General features: G+C 41.6%; 1 protein-coding gene across 2 annotated transcripts in view; it reads right to left on the reverse strand.

The window, feature by feature from the left end:
- The window catches only part of LOC145510102 (hepatitis A virus cellular receptor 1-like), a 69,935-nt gene that overhangs the window by 16,516 nt on the left and 32,400 nt on the right, over positions 1-21,019 (reverse strand). The window contains exons 7-12 of one of the 2 annotated variants that reach the window (XM_081500441.1): positions 18,938-19,076; positions 18,086-18,261; positions 16,805-17,082; positions 10,792-10,881; positions 8,269-8,464; positions 5,912-6,244 (exon numbers count right to left, since the gene is read on the reverse strand). In XM_081500441.1, the coding sequence (XP_081356567.1) occupies positions 5,912-6,244; positions 8,269-8,314 (379 nt within the window). In that variant the 5' untranslated portion in view covers positions 8,315-8,464; positions 10,792-10,881; positions 16,805-17,082; positions 18,086-18,261; positions 18,938-19,076. The remainder of the gene's footprint in view (positions 1-5,911; positions 6,245-8,268; positions 8,465-10,791; positions 10,882-16,804; positions 17,083-18,085; positions 18,262-18,937; positions 19,077-21,019) is intronic. The other variant, XM_081500440.1, reaches the window with a different exon arrangement.

Genomic DNA, 21,019 nt, shown 5'->3' on the forward strand with positions numbered 1-21,019 from the left:
AGTCAATAGTTATTGAGATGCAAATGTTCTCATAAAGCAATAAGGCTACGTTAAATTTAAAACTAGCAATTTAATGATAAGGGGTGTAAGAGGGTGTAAAAGGGTGTAAGGGAACCCTCTTACACTGTTGGTGGGAATGCAAACTAGTACAGCCACTATGGAGAACAGTGTGGAGATTCCTTAAAAAACTGGGAATAGAACTGCCATATGACCCAGCAATCCCACTGCTGGGCATATACACCGAGGAAACCAGAATTGAAAGAGACGCATGTAACCCAATGTTCATCGCAGCACTGTTTACAATAGCCAGGACATGGAAGCAACCTAGATGTCCATCAGCAGACGAATGGATAAGGAAGCTGTGGTACATATACACAATGGAATATTACTCAGCCATTAAAAAAATACATTTGAATCGGTTCTACTGAGATGGATGAAACTGGAGCCCATTATACAGAGTGAAGTAAGCCAGAAAGAAAAACACCAATACAGTATACTAATGCATATATATGGAATTTGAAAGATGGCAATGATAACCCTATATGCGAGACAGAATAAGAGACACAGATGCATAGAACAATTTTATGGACTCTGAGGGAGAAGGTGAGGGTGGGACGTTCTGGGAGAATAGCATTGAAACATGTATATTATCATATGTGAAACAGAACACCATTCCATGTTTGATGCATGAGACAAGGGCTCAGGGCCAGGGCAATGGGAAGACCCAGAGGGGTGGGATGGGGAGGGAGGTGGGTGGGGGGTCCAGGAAGGGGAACACATGTAAACCCATGGCTGATTCATGTCAATGTATGGCAAAAACTATTACAATATTGTAAAGTAATTAGCCCCCAACTAAAATAAATAAATTTATGAAAAAAAAAATGATAAGGGGTGAAACCTGTTTCAAAAAATCCAAGACAGAGCAGAGGAAAGGGGTGAAACTATATAGGCTCATACATTGTGGCTCACCTGGTAAAGATTCTGCCTGCAGTGTGGGAGACATGGGTTTGATCTCTGGATTGGGAAGATCCCCTGGAGAAGGGAAAGGCTACCCACTCCAGTAGAGAGGCGGCTGCGCAGCGCTGGAGTGACTTCGAGGAGATACACCATGTCCAGGGGCAAAGGAGAAGCTGGAGCAAGATGGTAGGAGGGGTGAAACCTCATTTAGAATCAAACCCCTTACCCGCCAGAGATGCTCAGAGGGCTCAAACAAACCTTGTGTGAACCAGGACCCAGAGACCCCACAGAGACTGAGACAAAACTGTGTTTGAGTATCTCCTGTAGAGGTATAGGTCAGCAGTGGACTGCCGCAGGGTCAGGGACTCTGGGGGCAGCAGACCTGGGTATGGCATAAGCCCTCTTGGAGGAGGTCGCCATTAACCCCACCATAGAGCTGCCAGAACTTACACAGGACTGGGAAATAGACTCTTGTTTGGAGGGCCCAAACAGAACCTTGTGCACACCAGGACCCAGGAGAAAGGAGCAGTAACCCCACAAGAGACTGACCCAGATTTGCCAGAGAGTATCCAGGAGTCACCAGGGGAGGCGTGGGTTTGCAGTGGCCTACTGCAGGGTTGAGGGCACTGAGTATAGCAGTGCATGCATGGGACCATTTGAAGGAGGTCACCATTATCTTCATTACCCCCACCATAGTTTGCCCCAGGTAATTAACAGGGAGGGAACACAGCCCCACAACATCAACAGAAAATTGGATTAAAGATTTACTGAGCATGGCCCTGCCCATCAGAACTAGACCCAGTTTTCCCCTCAGTCAGTCTCTCCCATCAGAAAGCTTCCATAAGCCCCTTATCCTTCTCCATCAGAGGGCAGGCAGACTGAAAACCACAATCACAGAAAACTAACCAATCTGATCACATGGACCACAACCTTGTCTAACTCAATGAAACTATGAGCCATGCCGTGTAGGGCCACCCAAGATGGACGGGTCATGGCGGAGAGGTCTGACAAAATGTGGTCCACTGGAGAAGGGAATGGCAAACCACTTCAGTATTCTTTCCGTGAGAACCCCATGAACAGAATGAAAAGGAAAAAAGATAGGACACTGAAAGAAGAACTCCCCAGGTCAGTTCAGTTCAGTTCAGTTCAGTCACTCAGTCATATCCGACTCTTTGTGACCCCATGAATCGCAGCACACCAGGCCTCCCTGTCCATCATCAACTCCCGGAGTTTACCCAAACCCATGTCCATCGAGTCAGTGATGCCATCCAACCATCTCATCTTCTGTCATCCCCTTCTCCTCCTGCCCCCAATCCTTCCCAGCATTAGGGTCTTTTCCATTGAGTCAACTCTTTGCATGAGGTGGCCCCAGGTCAGTAGGTACCCAATATGCTACTGGAGAAAGTAGAGAAAAAACTTCAGAAAGAATGAAGAGATGGAGCCAAAGCAAAAACAACAGCCAGCTGTGGATGTGACTGGTGATGGAAGTAAAGTCTGATGCTGTAAAGAGCAATATTGCATAGGAACCTGGAATGATAGGTCCATGAATCAAGGCAAATTGGAAGTGGTCAAACAGGAGATGGCACGAGTGAACGTCAACGTTTTAGGAATCAGTGAACTAAAATGGACTAGAATGGGTGAATTTAACACAGATGATCATTATTTATACTACTGTGGGCAGGAATCCCTTAGAAGAAATGGAGTAGCCATCATAGTCAACAACAGAGTCCAAAATGCAATACTTGGATGCAGTCTCAAAAACAACAAAATGATCTCTGTTCATTTCCAAGGCAAATAATTTAATATCACAGTAACCCAAGTCTGTGCCCTGACCAGTAATGCTTAAGAAGCTGAAGTTGAATGGTTCTATGAACACTGACAAGACCTTCTAGAACTAACACCCAAAAAAGATGTTCTTTTCATTATAGGGGACTGGAATGCAAAAGTAGGAAGTCAAGAAACACCTGGAGTAACAGGCAAATTTGGCCTTGGAGTACAGAATGAAGCAGGACAAAGGCTAACTGAGTTTTGCCAAGAGAACGCACTAGTCAGAGCAAACACCTTCCAACAACACAAGAGGAGACTCTACATATGGCCATCACCAGATGGTCAATAGTGAAATCAGATTGATTATATTCTTTGTGGCCAAAGATGGAGAAGCTCTATACAGTCAGCAAAAACAAGACCGGGAGCAGATTGTGGCTCAGATCATGAACTTCTTATTGCCAAATTCAGACTTAAATTGAAGAAAGTGGAGAAAACCACTAGACCATTCAGGTATGACCTAAATCAAATCCCTTATGATTATACAGTGGCGGGGAGAAATAGATTCAAAGGATTATATCTGATAGACAGAGTGCCTGAAGAACTATGGATGGAAGTTTGTGACATTATACAGGAGGCAGGGATCAAGATCATCCCCAAGGGAGAAAAATTCTAAAAGGCAAAATGGTTGTCTGAGGAGACTTTACAAATAGCTGAGAAAAGAAGAGAAGCAAAAAGCAAAGGAGTAACGGAAAGATATACCCATTTGAATGCAGAGTTCCAAAGAATAGCGAGGAGAGATAAGAAAGCCCTCCTCAGTGATCAACGCAAAGAAATAGAGGCAAACAACAGAATGGGAAAGACTAGAGATCTCTTCAAGAAAAGTGGAGATACCAAGGGAATATTTCATGCAAATATGGGCTCAATAAAGGACAGAAATGGTAAGGACCGAACAGAAGCAGAAGATATTAAGAAGAGGTGGCAAGAATACACAGAACTATATGAAAACGATCTTCATGACCCAGATAATCACGATGGTATGATCACTCACCTAGAGCCAGACATCCTGGAATGCTAAATCAAGTGGGCCTTAGGAAGAATCACTACAAACAAAGCTAGTGGAAGTGATGGAATTACAGTTGAGCTATTTCAAATCCTAAAAGATGATGGTGGTAAAGTGCTGTACTCAATATGCCAGAAAATTTGGAAAACTAAGCAGTGGCCACAGGACTGGAAAATGTTAGTTTACATTCCAATCCCAAAGAATGGCAATGCCAAAGAATGATCAAACTCAATGCACAATTGCACTCATCTAACACACTAGTAAAGGTGTGAAAGTGAAGTCGCTCAGTTGTGTCTGACTCTTTACAACCCCATGGACTGTAGCCCACCAGGCTCCTCGGGCCATGGGATTTTCCAGGCATGAATACTGGAGCGGGTTGCCATTTCCTTCTCCAGGGGATCTTCCTGACACACTAGTAAAGTAATGCTCAAAATTCTCCAAGCCAGGCTTCAACAGTACATGAACCATGAACTTCCAGATGTTCAGGCTGGTTTTAGAAAAGGCAGAGAAACCAGAGATCAAATTGCCAACATCCTTTGGGTCATTAAAAAAGCAAAAGGTTCCAGAAAAACATTTACTTCTGCTTTAACAGAACATCTACTATGCCAAAGCCTTTGACTGTGTGGATCACAACAAACTGTGGAAAATTCTTCCAGAGTTGGGAATACCAGACCACCTTATCTGCCTACTGAGAAATCTGTATGCAGGTCAAGAAGCAACAGTTAGAACTGGACATGGAACAACAAACTGGTTCCAAATAGGAAAAGGAGTACATCAAGGCTGTTTGTCACCCTGTTTATTTAACTTATATGCAGAGTACATCATGAGAAATGCCAGGCTGGACGAAGCACAGATGGAATCAACATTGCCAGGAGAAATATCAATAACCTCAGATATGCAGATAACACCACCCTTATGGCAGAAAACAAAGAAGAACTAAAGAGCCTCTTGATGAAAGTGGAAGAGGAGAGTGAAAAAACTGTCTTAAAACTCAACATTCATAAAACTAAGATAAGGCATCTGGTCCCATCACTTTATGGCAAATAGATGGGGAAACAGTGACAGACTTTATTTTTTGGGACTCCAAAATCACTGCAGATGGTGACTGTAGTCATGCATGAAATTACAAGATGCTTGCTCCTTGGAAGAAAATTTATGACCAACCAAGACAGCATATTAAAAAGCAGAGACATTGCTTTGCCAAAAAATGCCTGTCTAGTGAAAGCTATGGCTTTTCCAGTAGCCATGTATGGATGTGAGAGTTGGACTAGGATGAAAGCTGAGTGCTGAAGAATTGACGCTTTTGAACTGTGGTGTTAGCAAAGACTCTTGAGAGTCCCTTGGACTTCAAGGAGATCCAACCAGTTCATCCTAAAGGAAATCAAGCCTGAATATTCATTGGAAGGACTGATGCTGAAGCTGAAACTCCAATATTTTGGCCACCTGATGCAAAAAACTAACTCATTTGAAAAGACCCTGATGCTGGGAAGTATTGAAGGTGGAAGGAAAAGGGGGCAACAGAGAATGAGATAATTGGATGGCATCACCGACTCAATGGACATCAGTTTCAGTAAACTCCTGGAGTTGGTGATAGACAGGGAGGCCTGGCGTGCTGCAGTCCATGCGGTGGCAAAGAGTTGGACACGACTGAGCGACTGAACTGAACTGAACAATGTATATGCAACAAGACTGTGTTGACTGTTGTATATGTGAAATTCTCTGTAAGTCTTAAAATGTTAAGAAAGAACATTTAAAAATTCTTTTAAGATATTATCTAGAGAAAAGGGCAGTTCTTCAAGTGGAATAAATTTAGCTCCATAGAAATGTTCACTATACCTCAGAGTGAAACAGTGAATGCATTTTCATTAAGCAACTAGAACCCCTGAAGCACTGCTCTAGGAGATGCTGACTGGAAAGATCCTCTAGCCTACGATCCTGAATCAAGATTAGTCTTAATATTTCACTCCACACAAATACAAGTTATTCTACTGAAGAGTTGTTAGAAAACAAAACTATAAGAACCTCCTGTTTCCCTATTAAAGGAAGAGGAAGTTAATACCAAACAGAAAACTCTTATCTCTGGGAACCTACAGTAAGTGATCAAAGGAAGTAGGAAGACAAACTCACCTGGCCTTAGACTCAACTCCTGAATGATTTTTATATCATTGAACCACCCTCTTTTCTCAATACGGCAGCAATACAAGCCACTGTCAGACAGGACAGTATTCTCTATGGTCAAAGACAAATCCCTTTCACCAATATTTCCTTTTAGCTGATAACGTCTGTCGGTCTGAACAATGACTTTGTATCCATCAGTCCAGATAATGTCTCTTCCGCAGCTCAGCAAAGAACATGCCCCTTGGCCCCAGCACGCAGTTGTGATTTCTCCAGTATACGAGCAGGGCAGCGTGACAGACTGACCCGCCACTCCAGTCACTCGATGGTAAGAGGTTACACCATCTGTAAATAGAGAGAAACCAGAGCATGAGGTCTCAAAATTTTAACTTTAATTTTATTTTGTTCTTTATATAGATTATGTGGTTTGAAATTATGTGACTGTATCTTGAGTTTTTAGAATTTAGTATAAACAAATTTCCATGTTAACATGTTCTTCAGCAGCATCACTATTTACTAGATATGATTGAAGATGAAAGATCATATAAACATTTTTCTCGATTGATGAAAATGTCCTATACTTCCCAATAGGACAGATTTTCTAGAGAAAATATCAGGATAAAGGTCAGATATATGTTCAGCCTTTTTGGTCAATATGATCAAACTTTCTCCAAAAGATTTGATTGAAACAAATGACATCTAGTAATGCATGAGTATGTGGATATTCATCCTGTATTTGACAGGTATCTGTTTATGAAATATGTAAAACACACTGGTGGCTTTTCCTTTCTCCTAGATTCAATCACTGTCCTAACTGAAATCTGGTTTAAAAACTCTATTATATTCAAAGTTTTGATTTTCAATTTTTATTTGAATTTTCCAATGGCCATTGAACATAGTCACTTCATAATACCCTCTCTTATTTAAATTTTAAAAAACAGGTGTAATATTTTATTAAACATCATTGACTAGAAGGCAGAAGTCTTGTAAACACTTTAGAAGTCAGTTTTTAGGAAAATGGGTTTATAATACTTTTAGAAGAAATCAAGTCTTATGGGCTTTAGGGTCATTCTAAAAAATTCAAGCAAGGATCCTTTCTTGAGCTATGTGCAATGAATCACAGTCCACTTACCCAGGCAAAACCAAAAAATTGGAGAATATTCAGTAAAATACTAAATTTTGCCTCTTAAAAACACAGCCAGGAAAGCTCTCACCTGTGGCAGTGGCTTAAAAACCCTGCATTGGCAAAAAGTTCCTAAAAGAAATATGAGATTTAGCAGCTAATCACAGTCAGGACTTCCCTGGTGGCTCAGACGGCATAAAGTGTCTGCCTACAATGAGGGAGACCTGGGTTCGATCCCTGGGTCAGGAAATTCCCCTGGAGAAGGAAATGGCAACCCACTCCAGTACACGTGCCTGGAAAATTCCATAGACGGATGGAGGAGCCTGGTAGGCTACAGTCCATGGGGTCTCAAAGAGTCTGACATGACTGAGCAACTTCACTTTCACTTTCACTTTTCATAGTTAGGACTGGTCTGTGAGTCTGGGAAGAGCTTTGGGAATAAGACACTCATTGTTACACAGTATAAGAGTATTTTCTTCACTGGAATTCTGATAATATTTAATTTTGCTTAATATCATTTGGGGATCACAAAGCTAATACATATTAATTTTAAAAATTTGTTATAGAAGTACAATTTTAAATTGTACTTTTACTCATATTCCACCTCTAAAGATTGTTTTTAAATTTTAGGATATATCTATCACTGATTTTCTCCCCTCTCTCATAGAATGTTTTGAATTAAAATATTTTAGCTATTAAAAAAAAATTTTCCCATACAGCACAGATGGGGAATCTTAGTTCCCCAATGAGGGATGGAACCCACACCCACTACGTTGGAAGTATGGAGTCTTAAGCCACTGGAAAACAGGGAAGGTAAAATATTTTCTTTGTAAAGAAATGGTTGCATATGGTTTAAAAAAATCAAAAAGCACAGAATGGTACAATAAAGGACTCGTCTCCTTCCCATCCATCCCCATTTCTTCTTCCCGTTCCTTTCCATGCCATGATAACAATGGTTACTGTTTACCACATACACATGAGTAGTTCATGCAGACAATGAACAACACAAACGGCAGCATATGCAGATGCATTGTGTCATGCCTTGCTCATCTAGCTATAGATTTTATAATTATTAGTGTTTAAGCAATTTCTTTGGCTTAAGGCTTCAGCCTTGTTCTTTGCTCACTAGTTGACCCCATTATTTTTAAACAATGCCCTAGAAGTCTACCCTGCTTGACCATAGCTACATACCTGCTACATTCCCCATCCTCAGGGCTTCCAAAGCACAGCCCACCTGTTCACCTACCTGTCAGAAGGAGTAGGAGGCCCAGGATGGCTACCCAAGGGTGCATGATGCTATTGGCCTGAAGGAAAGTGAAGGTTGACTGGTTTGTACGCTCCCAGGCAGATGGGATCAGATCGGACACCACTAGGTGGCTTTTCAGGGGTTCCAAATAGCTCCGGTTCCTTATGCCTCAGCATAGAAAAAATTGAGCCAGAGCCTGAGGAATGAGAGATAAGAAGTGATCCATTAAAATAGGATGATTGTAAAACTTACAAGGAGACAGGTGAGCATTGTGCTGCCTCAAGTACTTAGTGGGTTACGTTTGTATAATCAAAGGAAGAAAGAGAGGGGAGAAGACCACCTTCTTTTTCACTGTTAGTCTTCTTGGATGGGAGAATGTTTGATTCTGTATGGTGCATCTGGCACTGTCATGGCACTATGGAAAAATTATTCCAGGTCTCAGGACAATGAGGGTTGTTCAGTTTGAAATGTCACATATCCAACCCTGGCAAATGTTTTAATCTCTACAAATATCAGTTTCTTCTCCTTTATAATGAATGTAATAATAGAATCTACCCCAAACATCTGGACAAGGGTTCACAATAAGATAATGCTCGGAAAGCATCAAACCCAGCCCTTTCCTATAATAAGCACTCAGTAACTATTGTTTATTATCAACGACTAATATTGATAGTCCGGAATGTTCCCCTATGAGATGATACATACGAAAGCTTTGGTATAGGGGCAAGTCCCTATTCAGCACTTACGCTGTATCATCACAGTAATGATTATTTGATCAGAGGGAGGTGCCAGTCATCAGACACCAATCCCCACTGAGGCATCTGTAGGTCCACCCAGCCCCATATTTCCAACTTCCTGTTAGACATTTCCCAGGAGCACTTACTTCAAACTCAAGATCACCCAAATAATTTTCATTCTTCCTTCTGGGGTTCCTTTACCAAGGAACCCATCACATCATCTACAATCCCAAGTACAGAAAATCAGTCATCCTTCCTTCTTACTCCAGTCACCAGCTCCTCTCAATTCCATGTCCTAAATGGCTCTGACTCTGTCCCTTCTCTGCTGTTACTGCTGCCATCACTCTAGTTGACACACTCATCTCCTGTCTGAGTAACAGCAGGAGCCTCCTGGGGAGCCTCTCTGCCTCCAGGTTTACTCCTCTCCAATACAGCTTCCACAGTCTTGCCAGCACAATATTTCAAAAAACAGAGCTGAAAGTGCCATTCCCTTCTCTAAACACACGAACAGTTTCTTAGGACCCTAGGGTCCAATCTAAATTCCTCAGTCCATCAATCAAAGCCTTTAAGAACCTAGGCTACTCCTAGCTTCCTGTCTCCATTAGATTAAACTAGACTCTTAAACAATCACAGAGATTCCGTGCTCCTATAAGCCACCACATCTCTGTTCAGACTGTTACCCTGCCTGTTCGCTCTGCTCAATGAAATGCTCTCATCCATGAAGAACCAATTCAAGGATCTTTGAGAGAAATCATCCTGGCCCTCCTTTCCCAGTTAGAATCCTTCTCTCCTTCCTTTGGGTCCCGAGGGCACCTCTTCGCACTTCCACCCCCAAACAAAGCCCACTGAGTGGTTATTTGCTCCACCCAAGCCTGTGTATTCCACACCTTTATGGACAGAGGTCAAGATTTCCCCATTGTGATATGTTGTGGTCCCTGCAGAGAAGCAACCAGGTAAGCCATGTCTAATGAATCATAGATTTGAAAGGCGTTTACAAAGTATCATGCTACATATTTCTATGTGTCCAAATGAAGTCCCAAGAAAAAGATATAAAATCTCATCTCCAACTACTTTTCCCTTTAAGAATCCCTTGATTTGCTGGAAAGGCCAGCTTGCTCAGACCGTGGAGCTTCGGCTGGTTTTGTAAAACAGAGAGATACGGTAAGAGAACAAATGCTCCTAAAAGTTCCCCATGCCCACTTTTACACCATCCAACCCTGGGACCAAGAAAAACCTATTGTAAGAACCTCAAGGAAAGAAAAATGTGACTATTATCAGAGCAGTGTTCACTTTATTTCCAATTTTCCTGGGTTGACAGCCAAGTCCTCACGCATGTTTGGGGTGCATTAAAAACTGCTTGGACTTCATACTGTTGATGAGCATGATGATCCAATTCAGGGCTGAGAAAAAGTGAATACTGATACTTGAGGAGCAAATAGGAAAACCTGCCCTCAGGGAGCTCTCCTGAGAGATAGTTGCTGCCAGTCATGAGACAAACAGTAACTGTACATGGGATAAGAAGAACTGGCCTCTGGTCTCAGCAATCTCCCTAACTCACTGCAAGCCCTCTCTCACCTCACTGGCCTTTTCTGGGCCTCAATTTAATAACAGTTTCCTACTGACAACCTCACCCCCAGGGGTCTATGGGCCCAAATTTAAAGCATCTGAAACCGAGGAACGAGTCTCAGCTCTCCCTCTGCTTTGCTGTTTGATCTTGGGAAAGTCACACCATGTCTCTGAGCTCCATTTCTAGGCAGCCACACAGTGGAGGTAAGGATTTGCCTACCTAGGTAGGGTTTCTTCAGATGGTGTCTGCAGACCAAACACATTCAGAGTAGAGGGGTCTCTGCAGCAGGAGGTCCATACTTGGAGATGTCTTACAAAATAAATAATACAAGTCAGGAAGCCCTTGCATGGCATACTTGACCACAGCTCTTTTTCAAAAAACAACAAAAAAAAACTATTTCTGAGCCTAAATCATAGAATGGAGTCTCTCTACTGAGTGATGTGAGCAGGACAAAACAACTGAGAGGCATCAGAACATTAAAGATGTCCATCTGGAGGAACAAAACCTAGAGAGAAACAAAACTGAGAGTTCTGTAGAGCCATGTAAAAAGAAGTCAGTGGAGCTTTCAGAATCTCAGATTTATTCTAATAGTGAGTCAAGTATGACTACCATGAGATTTTTTTTTAAATTTTTGTCTCTTCTCCAAGTTTGTAATTTTGCCATTCATCAGCTGTTCCCCTGGTGTGATGAACAGTGAAAAAAAAATTACAAAACCAAAACATGTCTCTATATGTGGAAGAAACCAAGTCAGCTAGGAGCTGGTAGATGTAGCCTCTTGCTCTCCAGCCAGCCTGGCCTGAGAATGAAGGTGTGTGAGTAGGAAGAGCAGCAGAGATAAGTGAGAAGAGGGGATGGGAGTCCTGCATGAGGGCTCTCATTCACCAGCAGGAATTATGGACCAGGCACTGTCCTCATGCATTTCCTAAGTAAACAGCCCTGTGAAACATGTACTGTTATGGCCACCGTACATTTTGAGGAAAGAGATTTAGAAAAGCTTAGAACAAGAACTTGAGATTTTAAAGGAAAAAATAAGGCATACAATGGTGGAGCTGAGACTTACACTTCCCAGCAGAGGTCTTTTAACCTCCACCTAGTGCTACCAGAAGGCTGGGAGGGAAAAGGACTAGAAAAGAAGAATTTCGTATATTATTGAGGTAGTAAAAGTGAAGCTGAGGCATAGACACAGGGAATTTAATCTCAGGCCACTGGATTTTGTTTAGGAAATGACTTAGTCATGTGGGTCTCCTCATGTTGGCTGCAGGCTCCTGACTCAGTAGAGATGTTGGGTCTGCAGGAAACAATTTGGGACCATTTCACACATCCTGTGGTCAAATGAGAAATGAAATTAATCCTCAGGCTCAATGGAATGATCTGAGTTACCATCTAACTGAGGTGTAACTGTTCATATTCCCCCAACAGACTGCATTTACCTGGGTCTAAGAAACCTATGAGAATGTTAATTGTGTTGTTGTTATTGCTGTTTGTTTGTGTTTGAATTAGGTTCCTAATCATTTGGGGCTTTGCAGAATTCTTGGAAAATCTAATAAGAGTTCTAGACTTTTATACATACACAATTGTATGTGTGTGTGTGTGTTTATGTTTAAAGTGGCCTTCAGCCATCCACTTGCCACCCAAAAACTAAATGAAGAAACTAGGAAGGAATTGGGAATATTTAGCCAAGGCAAGAAAAATCCCACAGAGGCATGCAGGTTCTCTGAATAGATTGAAAGCATTTTTATGCAAATGAATAAGTTTTATTCAATAAGTGGTTCCAGAGGGTAGATGGGTCAGGGGCACTGTGGCATGATGTCAGAATGGCACCAAAATCGAGAAGACATGAGTTAAATCAAGGTCTATCATCTATCAGACAAGTTGTATAACCCTCATGGATTCTAAAATGTAAGCGATAATGATATATATACCTCATAATATTTTGTGAAAAACCAAAGGAGCTAATACACGTAAAATGTATAATGTTGAAACAAAGACAGACTTCAGTATTTGTTAGCTTCTCTAATAAACTCTCTGATCCTCCATATCTTTACTTGTAAAGTAGGAATAATATTTGTACCTGGCTAGAAGGTCATTGTGATTTGTAAATAAGAGAATACACGTTAAAACACTTATACAACAGCTAACACCTACCTAAATCCTCACTATGGATTATAAATGTTTCATTACAAATACCATAGGGGGAACGGAAGGTCAATGACAAAAATATGATGTTTTATTTCAGACTGGAAGATAAGGCAAAATAAAATAATATCTAAAAGTATGGAATCAGAGCAAGACTTCCTGGATCTGGCAACCAAGAGCTATGCAGCCTTGCGAAAGCTATGTCAAAGAGAGATAGAAGCTTTGCTAAGAGGGATTGTTGAATGACATGGCCCCTGGGAACAGTTGACCCCACACCAGCACATGATCTGTGCTCAGTAAACCCTAGTTGAGTAGATGTCACAAAGGGACCAAGAGACCTCCTCTTCAACAGTGCCACCTATGGGTATGGTCACAAGTGTTCTCTCTCCCAGGGTTTATCAAGTGAAATGAAATTATCAGGAGAAAAATTTTATAAAAGATATTAAATTTAAAAGCACACATTTCTTTGAACCTAGCATTTCTCCTTCTTGGTCATTGCCCTAGCTAGAGACACACTTGCTTAATCACTTAAAGAGATACCTTCAAGGATGCTCAGTGTAGATTATTTAAGAACGAAGCTTTGGAACAACTAAGTGCCCCTCAATGGGCAATGGATACTATAAGTATTCATAGTAAAAAAAATGGCCTGGGTGAGGCAGCGTGCCTGCCCAGTCGCTCAGTCCTGTCTGAATCTTTGCGACCCCTTGGACTGTAGCCTGCCAGTCTCCTCTATCCATGGGATTTTTCCCAGCAAGAATACTGGAAAAGGCAACCCATTTTCTCCTCCAGGGGATCTTTCTGACCCAGGGATCGAAACTGCGTCTCCTGTGTTTCCTGCATTGCAGGTGTATTCCTTATTGCTGAGCCACCAGGGAAGTGCAAAAGACTACACAGCAATTTAACATAGTGATGAAGGTCTACATAGACCAATAAAGAAAATGGTCCAATGTATAAAGTTAGGTGAATAAACATGCAGAAAGCTGAAAGTATATTTCAAAACTTTACACATAATGCTGTATATTTCTATAACTCCATACATAAGAGACTAGGAAAAGATCTGAACAGTGATCACCTTCAACTAATATCAGTCATTAATCCGGGGAGGAACTGAGATTAAAGACAGGGAGTCAAAGAACACGCTATTTCTACATTTTAAAAAATTTATCTCTAACAAAAATACGTTTTTGAACTGTCTATATAATTTAAAATAAATTAGTAACATTTTGAAAGATGAATGTGGGTTTTTCCTACTAGCAGTCCTAGCTTTAGATCCCAAGACTGGTTTCAGAAATGAGGCAGAGAAGGGAAGGAGCCAGCGCTGATGCTTTTTGCCTGTTTCACTCTCATCCCAGCTTGGAGGAGGATGTAGGCCGTGACCACAGTGCTACCCAAAGAGCAGAATCCAAGACAAGCAGACAAGCAGGCAGATGACAGACTGTTCCCATGGCCAAAGGCAAATCCCTCACAGTCCCCCTACATCCTGACTCAGAAGTCACCAAGTCATTCACTTCCTGCATCAAAGTCTGGGATTTCAACTGAAGAACCCCAACTTTAGACATTGGGGGGAGAAAAGAAAGAGAAAACAAACTTAGGTAAATGCCTGTCTTCCTGTCTGGGGGGCCCCACAGTTGCCCTAAACTGACTTCTGTCATTAAAAAAAAAAAAAAAAGATCAAAGGTTTACTGATTAAACCTTTTCTTTCATACATGGCAGACACTGATCTATGTGATCTATGTACACTCTCGCATTTAATCCCCAGAAAGAGACAAAGATTGGGGTTTCATTATTCCCATTTGACCAGTGAGGAAGCCAAGGCCCAGAGAGATTAAGAAACTTTGCCAAAATCACACAGCAGAGAAGAGGCATCATGCAGTGGACACCAGAACACACACATGAACCACTCTATTTCACGGCCCCCTACATTCTACTCTCACAAGCATTGATTTACTTACCTCATAGAAGTCTGTTTTCCTCTTCTTGATTATAAGCTTCACTAAGGTAACAGCTACCTTTTGTATGTCTACTAGCTAGCCAGGCACTCATCTAAATTTTATGTGCATGAGGTTACACAACAGAGGCCAGAGACCCCTAGGGAAAAGTAGTAGCAGCTGATAATCAAACCCAGGCAGGCCCCTCTAGCACCTTCAAGGATGTAAATTATTTTCAGGATATTCTCTGCCCCTGGGCCCTAGTAAACACCTAAAGAAGCCTGGCTAGAGGGAGGAAAGGACAAATGAATGAAAGAATGCTCCTTCCACTGTACAGAGTCAAGGGGTCTAGTGAGTTCACCCTCTGGGGCTTCAAGGAAGAAGACAAGTGTATTTGGAAATGGGATGAGATAGTCGAGCTCCACCCAGCCTAGAGTGGACAGGGAAATATTCTAGAGATGATCTACCATGGAGAACTGCACAAATGAATCAAGGTCAATGGTCTCTCTTACTCCCTAAGATCCATAGGGAGGAATGAGCCACAAACACAGTCTTGACACCAGTGTGTCGCAGGAGGGCTTCATGGCTCACAGGACCCAAAAGTTGTCTCCAGTCATCTGACTCGGTGACACTCTGTTCAGTGTTTCCCCTCAATCTAAGGGGAGAGGAAAGAAAGAGAACCACATCCACGCACCCTTGGATGTAAGCAAAGGCAATGTCTCCCGAAATCGCCTCTGTGCTTCTCTGAGAGGTCCTGGGGAGGACACTTTCTGATTCTGGACGAGAGACAAGTTTGATAAAGGCAGTTAAAAAGTATTTGTGCCGAATGGTGGGATTTGGAACTATTTTTATAGTTGTATTTTTACTCTTCTATATTTACTTTAATTTTTTTTCCAATGATTTTAAGTAATTTTTAGAATCTAGATGAAAAACTGCAAATGTTGTATTCTAAGATGATGATTTTAAAGATCAAAGGAATAAAATTTACGTATAAAAGTTGGCTTAGGGTTCATGGACCTTAGGTCACTACTCATAGTATAATGAAATTACCCAAGTCAATACTATAAAGTTGTTTAAATTAATCCAGGCCCTATTGAGGCAGCCAAAATGCCTAAATCTTCAAGCTATCTCATGATTCTTTTCTGAAAATCTTACCTCAGAATCAGAGGTTGAAAGATGGTGAGAGCTCTGATAAGTCCCCATAATTAATGGAGCTAGTGACTCAGTGAGAGTTCCAAGATACAGTATTAAGAAGGTTTCAGGAGGAAGGGAGGGACAGAGGAAGAATAGAGAGAGACAGAGGGGGAGAAGGGGAGGGAGAGAAAGAAAGGAAGGAAGGAGAAACAAGTAGAATCAGTTCATCAAGGGATATTTTAAGGCATCTAGAGGTCTTTCCTCAATTAAGTAAACAATTGAGCCCTGACAGGGTGGAACTCTTCTGACCCAGGGTAACATTTCCTGGTTCTTTACTAAGTGTCTCTAAGTCTCCTGGAAGGAGGTCAATTGGAGAACCCCAAATGTTGACTTTTCAAAAGTGCAAAGGTCAAAAAAAATAGCAACAAACAAAAGGAAACCATAAAGTAATGTAAAAGAACAATTTGATGAAACTATGCACACACACACACACACACACACACACACACACACACACACAGTTGCGTGATGAATTGTGTGACCCCCACCCACAAATTCATTTGTTCAAGCCCTGACACCTAGGACCTTGAATGTGACTACATTTGGAGACTGCACATTAAAAGGGATAATTAAGGTAAAAATGATGTTATATGGATGGGCTCTACTTGAATATGACTGATGTTCTCACAAAAAGAGGAAATTAGAACAAAGACACACAAAGAAGAAAGATCACGTGGAGACACAGGGAGAAGGCAGACATCAAGGAGAAAGGCCTCAGAAGAAACCAACTCTGCTGACCTCTTGGTTTCAGACTTCTTGCCTCGAGAATTGTGAGAAGTAAACTTTTGTTGTTTAAGCTGCCCAGTCTGTGGTGTTTGTTATGACAGCCCTGGCAAACTCGTACACATATACGTACACACATAGACCCTAGAGTAAGTTGCTGAGCTGCCCCATTCAGTAGGAGAAACTTCTTCCAAGTGATCCAGGTATATCTGAGCAGCAGAAGGAAAAGAATGGCCAAGTGAGCCAGGTACCTGCGGTGAGAACGGGCCGTTCGGTGGAAGGCTCAAGGGTCAGCAGTGTCATGTCTTCCTCAGGAAGGGAGCTTGATGCTGTCAGAAGTATGTGGAGGCCATGGCTGCGAGCGCAGCTGTAGTTCTCATCTGAAGTGGTTTTGTGGTTGTGAGGTCAGGTGTAGTCATGACTGTTGTTGGAAACACAGCTGTGGGCATCATCTCTGCAGTGGTGGTGGTGGTGGTGGTGGTGGTGGTGGTTGGGCAGTGGCTGGTTGTTCTGTGAGTGGTTGTGGGGGCTGTAACCAATAGAAGATATGTCTGGTACCAAATGGAGGTGGAGGAAGAGGGAACCACCACAGATAAAGCTGGCATCCATCCATTTCTCTGTGTTTTGGCTGTCACATCTGGTCCACAACTTGGACCTTCAAATGTTCATGAAAACTGGGTTTCTTAATTCTAGTCTTGGCCTATCCAACTTATTCTTCACAGAGTGGCTAGAGTAATCTTTGAAAGTGACAAATTATTATTTTATGTCTATTTGTCCTAGTACACTATAAGCTCCATGAGCAAAAAGCTGGAATTTATGTTGTTCTCTGCTACTAATCTAATACCTACCACAGTCTCCTGTACATAATAAGTATTCCCAAAACACAACATTAATGAGTAAATGAACAAGCCCATTAAAAGTGAGTCTAAACATAACATTTAAGTTAAGCAAGATGAATAAGTTCTAGTAATTTGCTGCAGACATTGTACCCATAGTTATCAATAGCTTATTGTACAGTTGATACTGTGTGAAGATAGTTGAACTTATTCATGGTGTTCTTTCAACAATAACAATCAAAATCTAAAAAAAGCAAGCTCAAAAACTATAATATAGGGTGAAAATGTAGTCTCTTTCAGATATTAAAGATTGATTCATGTCAAAACCACTCACCCCCTAAACATCTGAATTAGCATCACTATAATAACACCCTTTCTTAAATATGCCAAATTTCCACTAACTCTAATGGACCAGAAACTTATCATTAGTTTCAACTGAGCTTAGAACTCATAGAGTATTGAAGATGTCATAGAGTATTGAAGTCAACCAGTATTTTATAAAATAATATTACCAGCTGGTTATATCAGGCATGAAAAGCAAAGACTTGGATTGGCATCATTTATCTTCATCAAATCCAAATAATACCTTCTATCTCACAAAGTTGCTTTGAGAGAAAAATACACTAATGCTTATGAAAGTTCTCTTACTGGAAGCATTCACATCAGTTCTTAAATTTTAGAGGGTATGAGACTCACCTGAGAAGCTTATTATACATATGGCTAGCAAGACCTTTCCTCCTGAGATGCCAGTCCCATTAGGGAGAGAGATCAAGGATCCTCAGTCCCTGGTGCAGGCTAATTTGACATCATTCAAGAGCACTCTCACCTCTGATGCTTGATGAGTCTGAGTAGTCACTGACTTCAAAACCTGTCTTTTAGAAAAGGCACCAAATAAAAGCAGTCATCAACCAGGCACTGCCTTCTTCAGGTAGGGTTGGAGATGCCCATTTAATCAGTATCCAGCCAATAGTGGGAAAGGTGGCCATAGCAACTATCTGCATCACCAAACCCTTCACGCCTCTAGCTCAAGAATAATATATAGACCAGGAAAAACAATGGTAAAGAAAGTGACAAGAACTGCTTTCATTCTATTAACTCCCATAGGGTATCTTGGAAGAGAGGTAGTTAAAGGAGTCATTACTGTGGGGTGGCAAGTTCTCTAAAGTGGGGGACTCCAGGGAGGACAGGAACTCACAGCAGAAACATTTAAACCAGTCTGGAGACTATGGGTGGTCAGGAAAAGCCTGACTTAGGTGGAGACCTCGGGATGCATAGAGTTATAGAGGAAAGAAAGGCAGAGAGAACAGTAGGACAAAGGCTAATTTTTCTTGGAATACAGGTGTTTTCCCACACAGCACATCTGAAGGATTCATGTGCAGAAACTATGAACTGTTTAAACTGCAAGGGACATTAGATACTGTCTAGTCCTAGGGTCATGGATTGTTAAAACTGGTCCTATCCAGGTCCCTCCTTTCTAACCTGGAAGGGCCATAGTCGTCAAAGGATAATAACCAAGATGTGACTTCAGCTCAGCCCAGAGTATCCCACCTTATAGCATCAGGATGTGAGGGTCTGTACCAGTCCACACTGAGTGCGTACATTTGCGTTGTCCAAAAGAAAACGTAAAGCTCACCTTGAATCTTGACCTCGGGGAAAATAAAACAAACCAAGAAGCAAACGAAAATTCCTATAAATAAAGAGAAAATAAAGATTATAGTAAGAGCTCTTAGCAGAACAAATTCCTCTGCTAGAACACTCTGCTAGTATCACCTGCAAAGGACATTTCTTTTCGCCATGTTATCTGACCCCTTGTCTCTGTGCCTTAAATTACCATTTCTGTTATGAACATAAATATCATCACCCTAAAATACCCAGATAAATTTATCTGGCCATGACCCTGATAATCATGATGTTGTGATCACTCACCTAGAGCCAGACATCCTGGAATGTGAAGTCAAGCGGGCCTTAGGAAGCATCACTGCAAACAAAGCTAGTGGAGGTGATGTAATTCCAGTAGAGCTCATTCAAATCCTAAAAGATGATGCTGTGAAAGTGCTGCACTCAATATGTCAGCAAATTTGGAAAACTCAGCAGTAGCCATAGGACTGGAAAAGGTCAGTTTTCATTCCAATCCCAAAGAAAGACAATGCCAAAGAATGCTCAAACTACCACACAATTGCACTCATCTCACAAGCTACCAAAGTAATTCTCAAAATTCTCCAAGCCAGACTTCAACAGTACATGAACCATGAACTTCCAGATGTTCAAGCTGGATTTAGAAAAGGCAGAGGAACCAGAGATCAAATTGCCAACATCTGTTGGATCATCAAAAAAGCAAGAGAGTTCCAGAAAAACATCTACTTCTGCTTTATTGACTATGCCAAAGCCTTTGACTGTGTGGATCACAACAAACTATGGAAAATTCTTAACGAGATGGGAATTCCAGACCACCTGACCTGCCTCCTGAGAAATCTGTATGCAAGTCAGATTTCTAACTGTCGAAGCAACAGTTAGAACTGGACATGGAACAACACACTGGTTTCAAATAGGGAAACGAGTATGTCAAGGCTGTATATTGTCACCCTGTTTATTTAACTTATACACAGAGTACACCATGAGAAATGTTGGGCTGGAAGAAGCACAAGCTGGAATCAAGGTTGCCAGGAGAAATATTAATAACCTCAGATATGCAGATAATACCACCCTTATGGCAGAAAGCGAAGAAGAACTAACGAGCCTCTTGATGAAAGTGAAAGAGGAAAGTGAAAAAGGTGTCTGAAAATTCAACAGTCAGAAAACTAAGATCATGGCATCTTGGTCCCATCACTTCATGGTAAATAGATGGGGAAAAAGTGGAAGCGGCGACAGACTTTATTTTGGGGGGCTCCAAAATCACTACAGATGCTGACTGCAACCATGAAATAAAAAGACGCTTGCTCCTTGGAAGAAAATTTATGACCAACCTAGACAGCATATAAAAAAGCAGAGACATTACTTTGCCAACAAAAGTCCGTCTAGTCAAAGCTATGATTTTTCCAGTAGTCAGGTATGGATGTGAGAGTTGGACTATAAAGAAAGCTGAGTGCTGAAGAATTGATGCTTTTGAACTGTGGTGCTGGACAGGACTCTTGAGAGTCCCTTGGACTGCAAGGAGATCCACCCAGTCCATCCTAAAGGAGATCAGTTCTGAATATTCATTGGAAGGACTGATGTTGAAGCTGAAACTCCAATACTTTGGCCAGCTGACGTGAAGAGCTGACTCATTTGAAAAGACCCTGATGCTGGGAAAGATTGAAGGCAGGAGGAGAAGGGGACAACAGAGGATGAGATAGTTGGATGGCATCACCAACTCAATGGACATGAGTTTGAGTAAACGCCTGTAGTTGGTGATGGACACGGAGGCCTGAAATGTTGTAGTCCATGGGGTGGCAAAGAGTCAGACATGACTGAGCGACTTAACTGAACTGAACTGAATATTCCCAAATAAATCTCAGGAAAAACCCTGTGTCACAAAGAGAGGGAGTGGCTCCAAAGTAAAGAAAGTGAGTGGATGCAGGAATGCAGTGAGCTTCTGCTTTACAGATCATCCATGGAAATTCATCCCAGGGAGCCAAGCCTCCAGGGACTCCT

Source organism: Giraffa tippelskirchi, chromosome 6, assembly GCF_054371585.1.
Source record: "Giraffa tippelskirchi isolate mGirTip1 chromosome 6, T2T-mGirTip1v1.2.pri, whole genome shotgun sequence".
In the NCBI taxonomy this organism is placed as follows: domain Eukaryota; kingdom Metazoa; phylum Chordata; class Mammalia; order Artiodactyla; family Giraffidae; genus Giraffa; species Giraffa tippelskirchi.